Below are 17,297 nucleotides of genomic sequence, written 5' to 3' on the forward strand. Positions count from 1 at the left end.
ACACTCATACATAAATCCAAATGCATACAAAATACATACATACATACATACATACATACATACATACATACATACATACATACATACATACATACATACATACATACATACATACATACATACATACATACATACATACATACATACATACATACATACAGCACAATGGGAATATCTCACATTCCAAACAAGCCCTTTGCACAACCTACAATTTGATAGATCCTACTCCAAATCACCACCCTTGTGGGTGGACTTAAAATTCACTGAATCTCTAAAACAAAGACTACCTCCACCCAGAGCTTCCAGAAATTACTTGGAATTCTCAACAGAGGGAATCACTGCAATTTCCTTGCACGTTTCTTGTGAAATCCATGTTGGTTCAGTTTATATCAGAAATGTTTTGAGGTTACCATCTTAGATGACTGTTTCCAGGACAACAGGTATCATTTCCAAGACAACATCTTCGTCATTTTTTTCCTCATTTGAATGCCTGAAAAAAAGGCCCTCGGTGAAGTTTAAATTTTTATCATGGCTTGAGAAAACCAACACAACTAAAACATTCTGACAATATGCTTGGAACCACATTCCCGATGCCTTTGTGCATGCTCTTTGATACATTCCTGATGACTGAAACTCAAATAATGATGTTAGACCTCATAGTGAGGGAATGGTGCACCATTGTATGAGTATGGTCATTGCTGTATATTAGTCATCATCCGAACAAAACTAAGACTAACCACATGAGACACTTGGGAAAAAAATCTCATTTCTTTTTCTTTGCATTTCCCAACAATGCTTTGCAAACCTATGTTGAACGGTCAACATCTCGACAGGAGGCTACATGTTCAGTGATTTTCAGACGTATTACACATGTATCTCCAGTGTTAAACACACATTTGTTATCCATGAACAAGCTATACAATGGAAATGTGATGTCCGTATGTGTCCCCTACGGCATGTGAATACAGACTTAAGCCAACTACCTGCATATTAAGCTGCTGCTCTTTCTTGCCAGGTAAGATAAGGAGGGCTGTTCTCACTGCTGTTGCAGACTTGGTATAATTCTACTAAACCCTATCCTAAATTATATTGCTTATACGTTTACAATGTGCTTATGTATGCATTTTAACACACATCACAATGCTATATCGGGGCGATCTAGGACCCAAATTGAATCTTTGCAATGAAAACTGAGGGCCTCTTTTTGTTTTCTTAGCACTGCAAACTCAACCAACCATGCTCGAGGGGGGAGGGTAAAAGGCTCAAACAAGGTCTGAAGAGCAGCTAAACGCCCCAAAAGAAACAGGAATCATCGTTCAAATCGACCAATTACAACGTCGGACTGACTCGTTGCTCCTCTCAGGGCAGAGTATGGGCGGTCGCTCTGAGCAAGTACCCTCCCCAAGGCCGTGGGTTTGGTTGCACATGGGCTGCAGTTTCAGTTTGTTTTATTCACCATTTTGAGTAGGTGAAGGTAAAAATTTAACTAAAATCGCGTCTGGGAGACAAATCCCTCCCGTTATTTTAGTTTAACACACCAGCTCGGGCGTGGAGTTGTGCGCCTCTCCTCCCGCACCTCGGAGTTGTAGAGTGGGGATATTTTTTTGTTTTTTATTTCCCTGGGCTTCTTTTCCATTTCTTACATTCTCTACAGTATTCCTGCAAAATGTCAAGACCAGTGAGGTACGTTTGCCGAATATGTCCTCCGCCGTGCCTACACGCTGTACACGCACGCATCGCGGACTACCGCGCACGTATCTTACTATGTTGTGCTTATGACCACAGAATTGTTTATTTCATGAAAGATTTATGCAAATTTGCGTTTTCTCCCCATGCACGCTCATTCTAACATGGATCCCAGCAATGTGGAAGGTTCGCCATGTCTCGTAGATATATCTGCTGGTCGCGCTGTGGTGTCTTGTGTGCCATGATTAGGAAACCGAGCCGTGGTGCGGTGCGTTGTGTTGTGTTGGGTGCAATATAGGCCAGGCGTAATGATTTACGCGTGATTAGCTACCTTCACTGTATAGCACGATTTAGGGGCCCTTATATTCCGCCCCGATGCAAGTAGACTGGACTGGGAATAAGAATATGGCTACCCATTCATCCACTGGAGGCTCTGAAACGCTAATAAAAAACAGAACTGGAAGGTGGTCATCGGCCTCTGAATTTTGATCTTGTTACCGTGCCGTCTGGCGTGCGCGTTTGATCCCATTGTTATCGCGTTATTGGGTTTGTGGATGTGCTTTTTGTATTTTCCATTTTTTTTGCAATACGAGTGCGTTAAAGTGCCACTTTGCCTCTCAAAAATGCTGTAGTACATAAAGGGAGAGCGGGGCTACATTTTCACTGATGGCAGTAAATTAACGCTGTTGAAGTGATGTCAGAGGGAGGCGGAGTGCCCGAGAAAGTCCACCACACCCCCATGCTCGTTTCTCCGCGCATATAACGCAGAACAGACCCCCTGTTTTTTCTTCTTTTTTTTACCGCCCTTGTAAATCACGCTGAATTCAGCGATAATCCCAGTGAACATTGGCGGACGACCGCAGATGTCGTGATGTCGTAATCTGAAGATGTAAATTTGAAAGGTTTAGGTAACCCTGGCATGGCAACAACGTCTGGGGTTTTTTTTTCATTTTTTTATTTTTATTTTTTCGTGGCTGGATGCTTGCCCCTCCCCTCCGCCGCTCCAGGTATTGCGCGGGTCCCCTTCTCTTGGTATTCCGCTCAGCTCCGCAGCTCAATTTGAGCTTTTTGCTTTCAGCACATGAAGTCGTCGTTTTTGTAATTGCTGACGTGCTTTGAACGCCACAACATCGAGGTGTACGCGTTCACAAAAACAATGCACATAGTTGTGAGTTGGAATGTGTGAGATTTGGCCAAACTGTCTGTTGTAAGACACCCCCCCCCCAAAAAAAACGTGTCTCAGGGCCCTCTGTAGAGTGTCTGTTTCTGTCTGTCTGACTGCTCTTGGGGTTGAAAATGGTTTTATAGCCCCTTCCCCCACCACTGCCGGCTCATTTAACCTTGGGTGGGTGGGGGGGGATTGCTATTACAGACAATCCTTGTGGATGCTCTGGGGGGGGGGGTGATTGATGGTTCTTGAAGTAAGAGTTGGGGATGCAAGATTTTTTTTTGTTTGCTTTGTTTATTTATTTATTTTGTAGCTTGTGAACCCCATCCCAGGATTTCCTTGCTAAAACGTTGATCCTCGGTTCTTTGTCAGCATGCCATATACTTCAATGGTGAGCGCCTGGACTGTGATTAGGTGCTGTCACCTGAAGCCCCATTCATGCACTTTGCCAAATGAGCAAAGGAAACTGTAGAAGACAGACAAGTGTCCAGTTCAGTGTCCTTGTGGGAGGCAATTTTTCAACACGAAAGTACAGCCCCAGCTCATGTACCCTCACACACACACACACACACACACACACACACACACACACACACACACACTTAGTGTAGTGGATATCAAATTGCCGGTCATTATAGGTAAAATTAGTTGCTACCCCCTATTATGCGTATGATTGTGGAGATGTTTAATGTTTCCCTGTACGTTTCAGCAGAAACATTGTGCTACATAAATCTAATCTGCTTGTTTGATGTTTGTACTTCGCTTACAGGAACAGGAAAGTGGTGAATTACTCACAATTCAACGAGTCTGATGATGCAGGTAAGAGCTGACTGCAAAAATAAATAGCATACTAATTATACTATTCCTTTTACTGCATATAATCAACCAAATACTAGTTAAAAAACAGTTATTGTTGACATAGTTTTGCCATGCTGCTGTTACTCTTAACACCACAGACATGTAATGTGTTAATACATCAAAATATTTAAAAAAAGAAATACACTTTTCTTTGTGCTTTATGGCATACAGGGAAGCTGAATCATAGCCTACATTTTAAACATATTCTTTAGGAACAAATGTACATGGTGTGGGAGATTACAAGGTTTATTTCTTGAGTTTAATATAGAAAACAAGAAAGTCAGATTGTTGTGTTTGCCAAGTGTTCTTGTGTGGCAATGAAACGCTAAAGCTTTGTCCTTCCTGCTGTAGATGAGGAGTATGGAGGCGACAAGCCTAAGAAGGTGCGCGTGGCCCCTCGTGAGCCAAAGCACAAGCGCTCAAAGAATTCACAGGATGACAGGTGAGCTCTGCTTTATAGCTCAAGACAAATCTTCATGATTTCGCTGGATGCTGAAATTTGGCGTTCCCGAGGAACCAATCAAATCACAGCAGTGCAAAAGAGCACCAAAAATGTATGACATTTTGGGGTAACTTTCAATACTCTGTTGCTAGGGATCAAATAATGCTGGACTTGTCTGCCAGGCTAATTGTCTGCCAAGTGTTAACTTGTTTAGCATTTGTATTTAACATCTTTAAGATATCAGCAGTTAAGGTAGCAATTTTAAGCCTTGATTTTTGTCTTTCACTTTTCCATACATCAAGTGGATACATCTTGTTGGTGTAACAGCTTGGTGCAGTATAGCACCTAAAACACTTCTTCACTGCACATTTTGGCTTTAAAGCATTTTTTTCCACAGAGCCAAAAAGGAGCAACTTAGGATGATATTATATGGTACAACAACCAATTGTAGCAAATCTAAATGCCACTTGTCACTAGGGGTGGGTACCGAGACCCGGTATTAAATAGGAACCGGTGCTAAAGACCATTGTATTGCTAAGCTGTGATGTTAACGGTTCTGCTGTCGGTATTAGAGAAATTAAGAAAATAAATTTCTTATTTATTTAAGAATTAAAAAAAATAAGTAGGAAATATTTCCTATAAAATAAATAGGAAATATTTCCTAGTTCTATATAGATACAGGAAAAATATATGTATATATTTTTTTGTTTTCCTGTATCTGTATTGATATTTCCGCTTCTCGTTAGTTGAGCACTCAAAACACCATTGACGGTTTCGGGAAAAAAACGGTGTGTGTGTATATATATATATATATATATATACACACACACACACGTTATCGTGCCTCTTTTATCTCACCAAGTCAAGTCAATCTTTGTATAGCCCAATATCACAAATTTGCCTCAATGGGCTTACAGCAACACAACATCCTGTCCTTAGACCCTTGCATCGGATAAGGAACAACTCACTAAAAACAAACTCTATTTCTAATTTTCAATAAGATTAAGACATTTGTGTATGATGCATTTTCACTATTCCCAATCCAGAAGAGAGATCTCTGTTGGAGCCTGTTGTATGTGCAAGCCAAGGGGCGGGGCCAGCGACCTTCCTCTCTTTCAGATGCACACACACACCCACAAAGCCTGCTCTTAAGGACAATGGCAGAGAGAACTAAATGGTCAAAAAGTCTGGTTATACTTCACTTCGAGTCAATGCTGACAATGCTCGTTGCCACAAGTGCAACAAGTATTTTGCACATAAGGGCAGAATCTTTTGAAACATCTACCTAATGTGCATCAAATACAGGTGGAGAAATGCACAGTTTGAGTGCCTAGCTCATAGTTCATCTCTTGTTGCCCCATCCACCTCAGGTATGTTATGTGTGCTAGCAGTTATACAAACATGTTTTAATGATTAAACGTAACACTGTCCAGATGTGAGAAAATAAAGCAATGTTAATTCTGTTCTTCATTTGATTTGTTTTTTTCTCTTAATGTAATAACAAAAAGAATGGATAAGAGTACCGTTAAAGCACCGGATTGATAAGCTGTATCGGTAAGGGTAGTAGTAGTATTGTGAAATATTAACAGTACCCATCCCTACTTGTTACTGAAAGAGTCCAGCTTTACCCCAGCCAGTTTTTTTTTGCTTCAGATATTATCCTGTTTTTTTTTTTATATATATATCACACACCCCATTATCATCTCCGCCAGGTGGTAGCACGGAGGGAATTATGTGTTTGGTCGTGTGTGTGTGTGTGTCTGCGGCTGATCTTGCAAATTACCGGATCTGAAAAAAATATGTGCACAGAATGCATGACGAAAAACCTCTTGTGGTTGCGGTGATATGAAACCTTAGAAAAGCATTTGTTCCCGCTATTGCCGCTGCCTCTCTTCATTCATCGTTGCTCTCCATTTCTGCCCAATCTAAGTCAACCAGCGCATGTGCGACTCACATCTACGCTGAGTCAGATCAGGCAGCGATATTGTCAAAACCAAAATATGTATTTGGGTAGAAGTCTTGAAAGTAAACAAGAAGTTGATCATATTTTGCAAGCCAACAAATCATTCACTGCTGATATCGGCACAGGAGAACTGGAAGAACACTAGATGAACCAAAAATAATTCTCCTTATTCACCTCGCTGCCACGCAGAAGTGCCATAGTCTCCAATGTTAAAACGTCACTATAAAATACAATTTCAGGGGCGTCCGGGTAGTGTAGCGGTCTATTCTGTTGCCTACCAACACGGGGCTCTCCGGTTCGAATCCCCGTGTTATCTCCGGCTTGGTCGGGTGTCCCTATAGACACAATTGGCCGTATCTCTGGGTGGGAAGCTGGATGTGGGTACGTGTCCTGGTTGCTGCACTAGCGCCTCCTCTTGGTGGCCTGTTCGGGGGGGGGGGATAGTGTGATTCTTCCATGCGCTACATCCCCCTGGCGAAACTCCTTTCTGTCAGGTGAAAAGAAGCGGCTGGCAACTCCACACGTATTGGAGGAGGCATGTGGTAGTTTGCAGCCCTCCCCGGATCAGCAAAGGGGGTGGAGCAGAGATCAGGACAGCTCGGAAGAGGGGGGTAATTGGCCAGGTACAGAGCCCTAGAAAGAGAGAGTTGCGTCAATGAGGGGTCAGAACGCAAGAGGGTCACGTGGTTCATGTAGCCACCGAATAGTTCCCAACAAAGCTTGGCGGGTCATTTAAATGAACTGCTTAGCCGTGATTTCTGGTAACTACTAACCTATATTTTCAGATTTTTACATTTATATATAGATATAGATATATTCCAACGTGACACATATTCTGTGCGCACTGTTTGGAACTATCCTGGGCTGCCATGATCCGCCATTGCTGTTAAATAATTGGCCCATTGACGTCTACGGAGTTGACGTAACTTTCTCTTTCTAGGGCCCTGGCCAGGTGCTTTTGGGGGGGAAAGCCACAAAAAAAATAAAAATAATTCAAGAGTAGGATTAGTTACAGTTAATCATCTCAGTAGCTACAATAAAACATTTCCCATGGCTGACCTATGTTTTCTTACCATTGTTTTATGAATGAAAGTCAAACAACAGTGCAGCCTTCATTCATCTTAAGTCATTAAAACTGTGACAGTTAAACGCATTTAAAGTCTTAATAAGGGCTTTGAAATTATGATAGCCTGAGCTGTCATTTCATGTCAGACTTGGTCACTTTTGTGCAAGGGTCTGCCAAGGAAACTGCACATCCACAGACTGACAGGAAAAAATATTAGAAGAAAAAGAAATTACAAACTTTAAGACATTTTTATTTTGTAGATTTTTTTAGTTTGAATGCTGCATATTGAAACAATTGTTTTGTTCTTTTTTCCATATTTCCAGTTCAGTCGACTCGGGCGATGTGCAAAAGTGTTGTAATGGTAAATGGATTGCATTTATATAGTGCTTTACTAGCTGCAACAACCACTCAAAGTGCTTGTAATTGGAAGGAAAAAGTTTTTTTCTGTCCATGTGTGCGTGTATTTCCTTTCTCCCGGTAGGTGAACAAAGGGTTATTCACCAAGTTCAAACACAGGAGAAGGGGAGATATGTTCACCTGGCGGAGATCTGCACTCTACTGAGTGCGCTCCTCTAGTTTGACATGTTTTTTGCTCGCTGTGGTAAGATGTTAGACTGCTTTGTGGTTTTATCCTTGCAGCCTTGAATACATCTCCAATTAGCAATGTCAAAGTATTTGCAAAGTATCGTCATTGGTAATGTAACCTGTATGCATAATTTGTGGGTGGGCTATTACTGAAGGAGCAGTTAAACTTTGAGTTGAACCTCTGAGTTTATTATTGGATACCTCACGTTACCCCAAGCGGCATTTTTTTTTTATGCGTAAGTCAGGCTAATGAATTAACTTGCCACTGCATTAAATTAATACATCACAATAGTCACATAATAAACACCGGTGTGGTTACATATTAAACATTTTCAAAGAAAATATATGATATGCAGTTATTTGCATTCCATGTTGGCTTTTGTAAAAGCTCAATGTGCTTCTGGATAAAATGTTATTTAGTATCAAGTTGAAAAGACGAATAATATGTCGGCATCAGTATTGAAAAGACAGGCTCAGTTTCTGAATCTATAACATGTTTCATGAGAGCACAAGGCTGATTTGCCAGGTCAGAATTCCACACATTTCTACTTATGTATCGGTTAACCAGTAATGGAAACTAAAATATAAACTGAATCTGTGATTTTAGATGTTTTTCCCTGGTTTATCCTTCCTTACCTTGATGTTAAGATGTTTTTGTTTGTTTTTTTCTTCCCCTTCCATGTCTTTTCAGTGAGGACTCTGATGACAAGCTCTCCAAATCCAAAAATGATTCAGCAGGTAGGCCGTTCTGTTGTCTAGTGACTTATGTAGGGATTGTGGAAGGGGGGAGGCACTGCTTGAGTTTACAATGTGATGTATGGAGCTGAATCCTGGAGTTTGAAAATGAGAAAACTGACTTAGAAAGTTGACTTAACGACTTAACTCTTAATCACTACAGATGACTTTGGCAGTGATGATGAAGACAATGACTTCGGAGAGGAGGAGGAAGAGGATGGGGGGAGTGATTATGATGCAAAAAGAGGGAAAAAGGGAAAGAAACCCAAGGTAGAGAAAGCGAGCAAGAAGACACCGAAGAGAAAACGGCCTGCAGGTATACAGACAAAATCGGGTTAAAGGCAGGGTTGTGTTCAGCAGTGGGTATAACCTATGACATATCTAAATATTTTAATGTAAGTTGTTATATATATCCAGTGAGTCAAGTAAATTATTTATGAGACAGTACAAGCCTGTTTCATGCCATAAGCAATCATCAGCTTTGTGGCATTATGGCATGAAACAGGCTTGTACTGTCCCATAGAGAATTTACTTGACTTTTGCTCCTTATTTGTTGAGCACTTTCCCTACCATTGAGTGTTTCTTTTAACAAAGTTTTATATTTGTGTGTGTGTGTGTGTGTGTGTGTATATATATATATATATATATATATATATATATATATATAGCACCCAAGAGCTCATTTTGAGGTCGTCCCTTGAATTTAGGTCGTCCCACACAAGCTTAAACTAAGCATGTTTTATTAAAAACAGTTAAGGATAATTTGGGTGAGAAGTTAAGCTAGTTATCTGCAAAGTTAATGGTTGTAATTACAGTATTGTAAGAGGGTGACAGGTGAACTGTTAGGCCATTTTACAATGCTGTGATTGCAACCATTCCCAAATCCTCTGTGAACAGTACACATTGCCATTGAAATTCTAGTTAATGGTCATGGCAATTTGCATATGAAACTGATTGTTGTTTTCAGTCGTTATGCCACTATATTGTTTATAAGGATAGGGATACCTGCAGTCAGTTTAGCCTGAAGAGGTCACTTAGATGAGTGATGAAATTTTTCTCTGAATAAACGTTATGTCCAGAAGAACTAATTTGACGTTTTGATTTTCTTACCTTTATGTATGCTCAATAATCCAGGTAACAGCCACTGTTTTTTAAGACTCGAAATGTTCTGTTTTACAAATGAATAGGTAATAAACAAATTTTTGAATAACTGGCAGACCTGATGCCGAATATAAGTTTGCCAATGCTACTACTGTGTCAACATTTTGTTTTCAGTAATCTAAAGGACACCTAAAGTGTTACATCTTAGTTGGCCCATGCAAATTCCAGTCATAGAGAAGACCGAACAGCCATAGAAGTCAAGCCCTGATATACACTTTTTCTAGATTATGCCTTAACAGAAAAGCTATTCCAAAAAGTTGAGCTGAAAGTGTGTTTGGAGGGGTGCTAGTATATTTTGCCAAATTCAAATCTGTCAGTATTTTTCTTGAACATGCCAACTTGATTAACCAGAAATTCCTATCTTGTGTGTTTGTGCACTGATGGTGCATAGATGACAGTGATGATGACAGGGAGGTGAGTCGCAAGGTCCGCACGGTTCGCCAGGCTGCATCCAAGGCTGTGTCAAAACAGAGGGAGATCCTTCTCGGGGATGGAGGCAGCGAGGATGAGGAGCATGAAGACCAGGAGGAGGCCTACATGGATCGTACGTCAGATCTCCCTTTATACAATAACAGTCACCCTGTTCATTACTGCTTTAAATCCACATCAGTATTAAATCCAAATTTCAATCTTGAACGCTGCTATTTTAAGGAGTAATTGCACTCTTAAATTATTTGAGAGAAAAACTGAAAATTAATTCCAAAGGAAGACTGGATTGTAATTCAAAGATGAAAACTCTTCTTGGCATTTCTATGCAAACGTGATCTGCCAACATTTCACCCTGGCTGGTATAACTCTTGCCATATGCGTGCAATCCTGAATGCTTTTGTGTCCCAAGTAGTTTTGGCCACAGACACCTATTGCCTGCAAAAAAACTATGAATCTGTTACTGCCCTCACTGATCAGAGATGGTCTGATCCCAACCAACACCATCACCAACCCCAAATACCCTATATCTCAGCATCTTTGAAAGCTAAGAAAGGAGTGAAGCACAGCTGCTACTGCAGGGGTGATGTTACTCTTCAAGTCAGCGTTTTTACGTAAAAACAATTCTAGCCCTTCACTGGCTACATGGACACTATCACCAGACACCACCAAACAGGCAATTAGTAGATTGCTTTGCCAGTGATATCCAACCATATGCTACCAAGAACCATGTGTATCCAGGCTCTTGCACCAACAAAAACACCACGTCAGTTGATTTCATGGATAAATGTAATAGAGTGCACCTAATTGATGATATCTTGCTGGTAAGAGTGTGACACTTTACACAGACAAACATATAGCATAGGTCTATTGTAATGCTGCAATGTGAAACCAAGCCAACACTGTGCACTTCCTGTACACATGGTGTCAAAGGCTAATGGATTTGTTGTGCCTACCTTGTGTGCAGCTGACGAATCTGGCAGTGACGAGGACTTTATGGTGGAAGACGATGATGACAGCGACTATGGTCGCTCCAAGAAGAGGAGCAAGAAAGTGATCAGACGGGGGCGGCAAGAGAAGAAGGAGAAGAAATCCCCCAAGCCTCGACTAAAGGCCACAGGTAAAGGACGTAGATCAACCACAGCTTTTGGCCTCAGCCTACAAGTGGGATTCAGACTCCTGCCATTTTAGCAGACGATATCAACGGTTAATATCAGTGAGAAGGACTAGGTTGTTATCCTCAAAAATTAAAGGATAGCTTGTCTCATTCTGTGTTTTGCGTATGAATTATGAAAATAGCAGCACTAAGGTGTCGGCACATTGCATTTCTTGTAAAGGTGGCAGAGTAACTTGGTGAAGCCAGTTGCCCACCATACTTTTATTTAATTTGTGTATCTGAGGTGGATGTCTGTAACAAACTCCCCTTCTGTCCTCCAAACACAAACTAGGCTAAAGCATTGGAGATATTAGCACGGCCAGTGTTGTCAAAATGAGAGGAGCTGTGTAGTCCTAACTCTTTGTTTACCTGCATCACTTCTCCCCAGTCACCCCCAGTCCAATGAAAGGCAAGGGGAAGGGACGCCCCAGCGCCAAGGCCCTGGAGAAGAGCTCACCCAAAGAGGAGGAGGAGGAAGAGCCTGAGAGTCCCCTAGAGGAGGAGGAAGAAGAGGAAGTGGAGAAGAAAAAGACCTCCCCCGCCCCCAAGAAAACAAAGGAGGCTGCAGGGGAGGAGGAAGAGGAGGAGGAGGATGAAGAAGAGGAGGATGGATCAGAAGAGGACGCACCCTCTGGAGATGACTAGAAGACGGAACCCATCGACGTTCTTCCTCCTTATCTTTCTCTCTTTCTCAAGTTTTTGTTTTATTTTTTGCTCTGCGTTAAGATTTTTTTTTTTTTCCTTTCCTGTTTTTGTGGCAGCCTGGCTCAATGGTTTGGACTTCATGCGCTCTTATTGTTTTGCTCCCCTCTCCTGCCCTTTACCTCGTCGACCATGATAACCCAAGAAGTTGTGCTCATGAAAACATACTGCGTATGTAAGGAGCTGTCTATCTCTTGCGTATTTCAGTCACCTCCGGCTACAAGACTCAGCTTTACCCATTCCCACTCTCTTATTAACGTCTTCAAATGTGATTTAGTAACCTTTTATCGTGCTATTGCAGCCATGTGTCCAGAATGGGGCGTTTTCAGATTTTGGTTAGTTTGCCTTTCTAAGAGCTCAGTGCTAGTGAGCATCCGTCCTGAGCCATTGCCTAAAGCGTGAACCAGTAGTTCACTCTCCACAGGCTTGCATGTTGATTTCCTTTTTGCTTTGTTTCTTCTTTCCCTGGGCTTATCTGTGATCTGACATGGGTGGGCAGAGGAAAGCGGGATGTGGCATCCTTGATATTTGCTCATCCATCTACCCAAATAAATCTATAACTGGGCGACTAGCTTGTTAAAAGGATTGCTAGACGAACCCACTTATTGTCATCAGCACTGCTGGCCACACATTAGGCCACGCAGGGACTCATAAGGGAGGACATTACATCCGTCTCTCTGCTCTAGATTCTTTGTACTTTTAATTGTTTGGAAAGAGTGTAACAAGACACTAGAGCTGTGGTTTTCAAACTGGTCCTTGAGGACATGCAGTACTGCTGGTTTCCTATTTTTACTCTGGCAAGTAGTTGCATTCATGTTGTTCCAGGTCTAAAACCCCCTGATAGCTGGAATATCGAACACAACAGGTAAATGTAATTACCTACTTGACAGAATAGAAAACCAGCAGTGCTGCGAGTCCTACAAGTCAGTGGTTTGAAGACCATTAACCTATATAGGAAGGTTGTTTTAAAAGTTTCTACTTTGTGCCCTGTAAGGCTGTGTAACATTTCCGTTGATGTGCTTGAGGAGATATAGCCTTTTTTTTTTTTCTTCTGGTAGTTTTTGATTTTGATTTTTTTTTTTTTTGATTTTTTTTTTTTCTATTTTATTCTGTGGTCAACTTGTGGCCGCTCTGTGCTGTTGCGTCTCAGTCAGCTATTGAAGATTTATAACGGTCAAAGGTGTGTCACATAGACTGGTCTCAGTCAGTCTGTAGAGATGCTGTGGGGGTCACCAATGGGTGTCTGTTATGTGCTAGACCTGTGCTACCACAGATAGCCAAGGCCTGCGCGTTTGTGTGTGGGAGTATGTGTGTTTGTGTAGTTGTGTATGTTTCTGTGGGTACTGAAGAGTATCTGGTATTTTTCTTGGCCTTGAAGGGCCCCCATCAGCTGCTTAAGTGACTTGGGCCCAATCCCAATTCCCCCACCCCCACCCACCCTCTGGCCCTACCCTAGTTTTGGAGTGCCCTCTGCTGGGTAGTGGCCCTTCAGAACGGCGCTACAAGGGGTAGTAGGGTTTGAAATCTTAACCTAGGAAATGGGGCACCACTCGTTACATCATCACCATCGTCATGTCAGCTGCTCAGAATTTCATTAGTTGCCTGGTTTGCTCAGGAGTCTCTAGAATTTTACAAAATGGTTATAACATGGCAGCACAGTAACCCAGTGGTTAGCACTGTTGCCTCACAGCAAGTCAAGTCAAGTCTATTTTATTTGTACAGCCCAATATCACAAATTCCAAATTTGCTTCAAGGGGCTTTACAGCAACAAGAAGGTCCTGCGGTTCGCCCCAGGTCATCCCAGGTCCTTTTTGTGTGGAGTTTGCATGTTCTCATGTTGTCCCCTTGTCTGCGTGGGTTTCCTCCGGGTGCTCTGGTTTCCTCCCACCGTCAAAAGACATGTATGCTAAGGTTAAAACTCCTGTCTGTGCCCCTGATCAAGGCAATGGAAAGAAGAACTGGAGTTGGTCTCCCAGCGCTGCAGCTGCCCACTGCTCCTGTACAATAGGATGGGTTAAATGCAGAGAACACATTCATTGTAAGAATACAATGTCAAATAAAGTGGCTTTCATTCTTTCATTATAATACTACACATTTCATATTAAAGCCGGTTGCTTGCTATCATTATCAGCTATTATAGTGACAAATCTGACCAAAATTGCAGGAGTGAACAAGACAGATTAATCTATTGGCAATAGCTAGGAAGCATGTTTACACAAAGGCTATTTCAGTGTAGTCCTGCCCATAGAAATTTCTGCCCTGCAGTGGTATAAAATGAACAGGGAAGTGCAGAAAATTTGCTGCTGGATCATTTTTCAAGCTTCATACATGGGACAGCGAAATAACAGTACTCACAAATCGTCATTTACGCAAAGTTCTGTTGACATTGTGAATAGTGATTTTTCTAAAATGCTGGTTATAATGATGCAATTACGTATTCCTTTGCATCTACATGAAACTAAGATATTCCAGTGGATTTTAAATTTTTTGCATGATTATTTGCAAAGATACACATTTATGGGCTTCTTTCCCAGCACCGGTGATCATGGGCCATGTTACACTGCATCAGTTCGCATAGCATTCTGGGAATTTTCTTTTACCACTCCATTTGAAGTCGGCATCTGAAAACGTTCCGTTTGGAAGGCTAGATGACCACTACTCGGTCCCCAAAAGAAACGGGACACCCTACCCTACATGACAGCGCGTAAAACTGAGGGCCAGGGCCAAGGGGGAGAATTGGGATTGGGCCATAGTTTATATTGTATGTTGGGCTTTCAAATAACATTCATGATGCTGTGTGAAGCAACCCTAAAAACATGTTTCCTGCATGGCCAAAGCATCTTCTCACGTTCAATCCTTTGTGCCAGGTCAATCCCCCTTAAATCTTTTTTTTTTAATATCAAGGTTTTTTTTTTCTTTTTAAAGTCCAAAAAAAAAAGAATGTTTTTTCTCCTGTTGGTTCATTGTTCTAATTCTCTATTCAGATTTTTTTTGTAATGTTTGTTTTTTAAGAAAAGAAATAAAATGTATCTTGATTTTAAAAGAGAAAGTTGATCTTATCTAATCTGTTCTGCTTGTGGCTGGCCTGAGAGGAAGACCAGACCTGCCATCCCTCAAATCTAAACTCTCCTTCATTCTCTTTTCTTACTTCACCATCGATACAAGAGTAAACACGACTATCACCCTCCCCACCTCTCATACACGGCCAGTCCAGTCTTTCTCCAGCCCAACTGGTTGGTTTCCATGTGTTAGGATTTTCTCTTGAGGTCTTCTTGCTCCAGCTTCCTAGACAGAGGCAGGCCATACAGAGAGGTGTTCATTTCACAAGTGTAACATGAAATTCAGAATTCTGTGGTATGAAGAGTCAGCAAAGATTTTGACAATATTGTTTCCAAGAAGGCAGCTCAGTAATACACTCCAGAGATTAACCCCAGGCATTCATCTGTCTATGTATCAATGCCTTAATCAATGAAGTTTGTCAATGAGTGATTTTAAAAAGGACAGGTAGTGGCTCTGATACTGGCGGAGGACACTTTGAAGCCTCCAGAATGTATTCTAGCCCTACTGATCTCTGCCACATGGGCTAAATTTGGCTTGTGTGACTTAAAAAGATGTGATTACCAGACCATCCAAAGCCATAAACGATCTCGATACTAGTGACTTGGAGATCAGGTGAAGCACTTGAGATTTTTTTCTTCGGTGATCTGTAGGGTTTGATTTTCAAAGCAAAAAACAAAACAAAAAAAAAAGCAAAAAACAAAACAACAAAAACAAAGCTGCCATTGGGATCTCGGGAGCATTTAATGAATTATTAGGTATTTTCCAGGAGTAAATCAGATAATACCCACTTTTCAATTCGTCCCAAGGCTCCCAAGTAGATTAGTGTCCTGGTTGTCTTCAGAACACACCTAGTCTTTGGTACTGAAGCACATTCATTTGATTTTAGCAAACTTATTACAGTGGATTAGTGTTTCTCTTTTGTTGCTGTTTTTTGTTGCTTTTTTTTGTTTTTTACATTGAACTCCCACATCAGCACCAGCTAGGTAATAACTAGATAAATTGTTGTAAGATGATTGAAGAGGAATCTGGAAAAATTAGTAAAGGAAATGAAAAAGATGTGTTGGCAAGTGTGCTGATCTAATGCTCCAAGACCCTTGTTTGTGGTTAGAGTAGGAACCAGTGTCAAATAGATTGGTGATCTGGAGGTATGTAGTGCTGCTGAGGGACTGTTTGAAAGAGAGTCTACTCTATTTGTGAGATCACAGCTTCAGAATCCATCAACCAAATGTGATGCATATGACATAAGGCCTTGATTTTTTTTTCTTCTCTCATCCATTGTACAATCTCTTCTGTTGATCTGATCTATATATTTTTTTTTTATGTACCTTGAATTGTACTTGCAATGTAAATGTAAGCAAACTTGTGACTCTTACAGGGGATGGACATGGACAAGATTTTGTCTTAAGTGTGAAAAGGGAACGCTGAACTTTTGAGATCTGTTGCATGTTCTGCAAAAAGTGAGAAGCGGTGATGATAACGATAATGGTGGCAAAATTGTGGTGGTAAGGAAAGTATTAACGACAATGATGTTGATAATGCTTTGATTTCCCAGCTTCTAATAAAGGCAACCTACTTTTTATACATTTATCTATTTGATTTCTGGTGTCGAGGTCTGTGTGCTTTTCCAAATATTATGAAGAAAACCGTGTAGAAGGCCTCTCCTGCCAAGAAAGAAATCAAGCGAATACAGGGCAATGTTCGCAGTCAACCACACGGTGGTGCTGTTTGTCAGTCGTGGGAAAAACGGCATACATTTGCATTAGACGGATTATAGAGACAAAGGGGTCCTAAGCACCCCCCCCCCCCCGCACAGGTACACGCAATTAAACCAAACAGCTCATTAACTAAATACACCTTTCTCAACCACAAATAGATCAGTTAAAGGTACGTTCAATATTAACAAATGCAAAGCCTATAAAAACGGTGACAGCAAGCTATCATTGACGTGAATGGCTGAGTGCTTCAACTTTGAGACAAATGAAAAATTAATAACAGCAGGGGCTCTGTCTTAGGGGCCCCATATGCCTGCACTGACTGGCTGTGCACTACACCTCTGACCTTGCTTCCTGGTTTAGTTTTCCTGGGGTGGCACGGTAGCCCAGTGGTTAACACTTGCCTCACAGCAAGAAAGTCATGGGTTTGAACCCCAGGCTGTCCCAGGTCCTTTCTGTTTGGAGTTTGCATGTTCTCCCCATGTCTGCCTGGGTTTCCTCCGGGTGCTCCGGTTTCCTCCCACCATCAAAAAGACATGCATGTTAGGGTTAATACGCCTGTCTGTGCCCCTGAGCA

General features: G+C 41.5%; 1 protein-coding gene across 1 annotated transcript; it reads left to right on the top strand.

The window, feature by feature from the left end:
- The first annotated feature begins 1,408 nt into the window (after window positions 1-1,408).
- nucks1a (nuclear casein kinase and cyclin-dependent kinase substrate 1a) lies at window positions 1,409-11,891 on the top strand. Its single transcript, XM_056273797.1, has 8 exons — window positions 1,409-1,683; window positions 3,624-3,673; window positions 4,064-4,154; window positions 8,460-8,506; window positions 8,667-8,819; window positions 10,056-10,208; window positions 11,058-11,210; window positions 11,635-11,891. Exons 1-8 carry the CDS (start codon window positions 1,667-1,669, stop codon window positions 11,889-11,891), a joined length of 921 nt encoding a protein of 306 aa, XP_056129772.1. The 5' UTR covers window positions 1,409-1,666.
- The last annotated feature ends 5,406 nt before the right edge of the window (window positions 11,892-17,297 follow it).

The sequence above is a fragment of the Lampris incognitus genome, chromosome 2 (assembly GCF_029633865.1).
Source record: "Lampris incognitus isolate fLamInc1 chromosome 2, fLamInc1.hap2, whole genome shotgun sequence".
NCBI classification, from domain to species: Eukaryota; Metazoa; Chordata; class Actinopteri; order Lampriformes; family Lampridae; genus Lampris; species Lampris incognitus.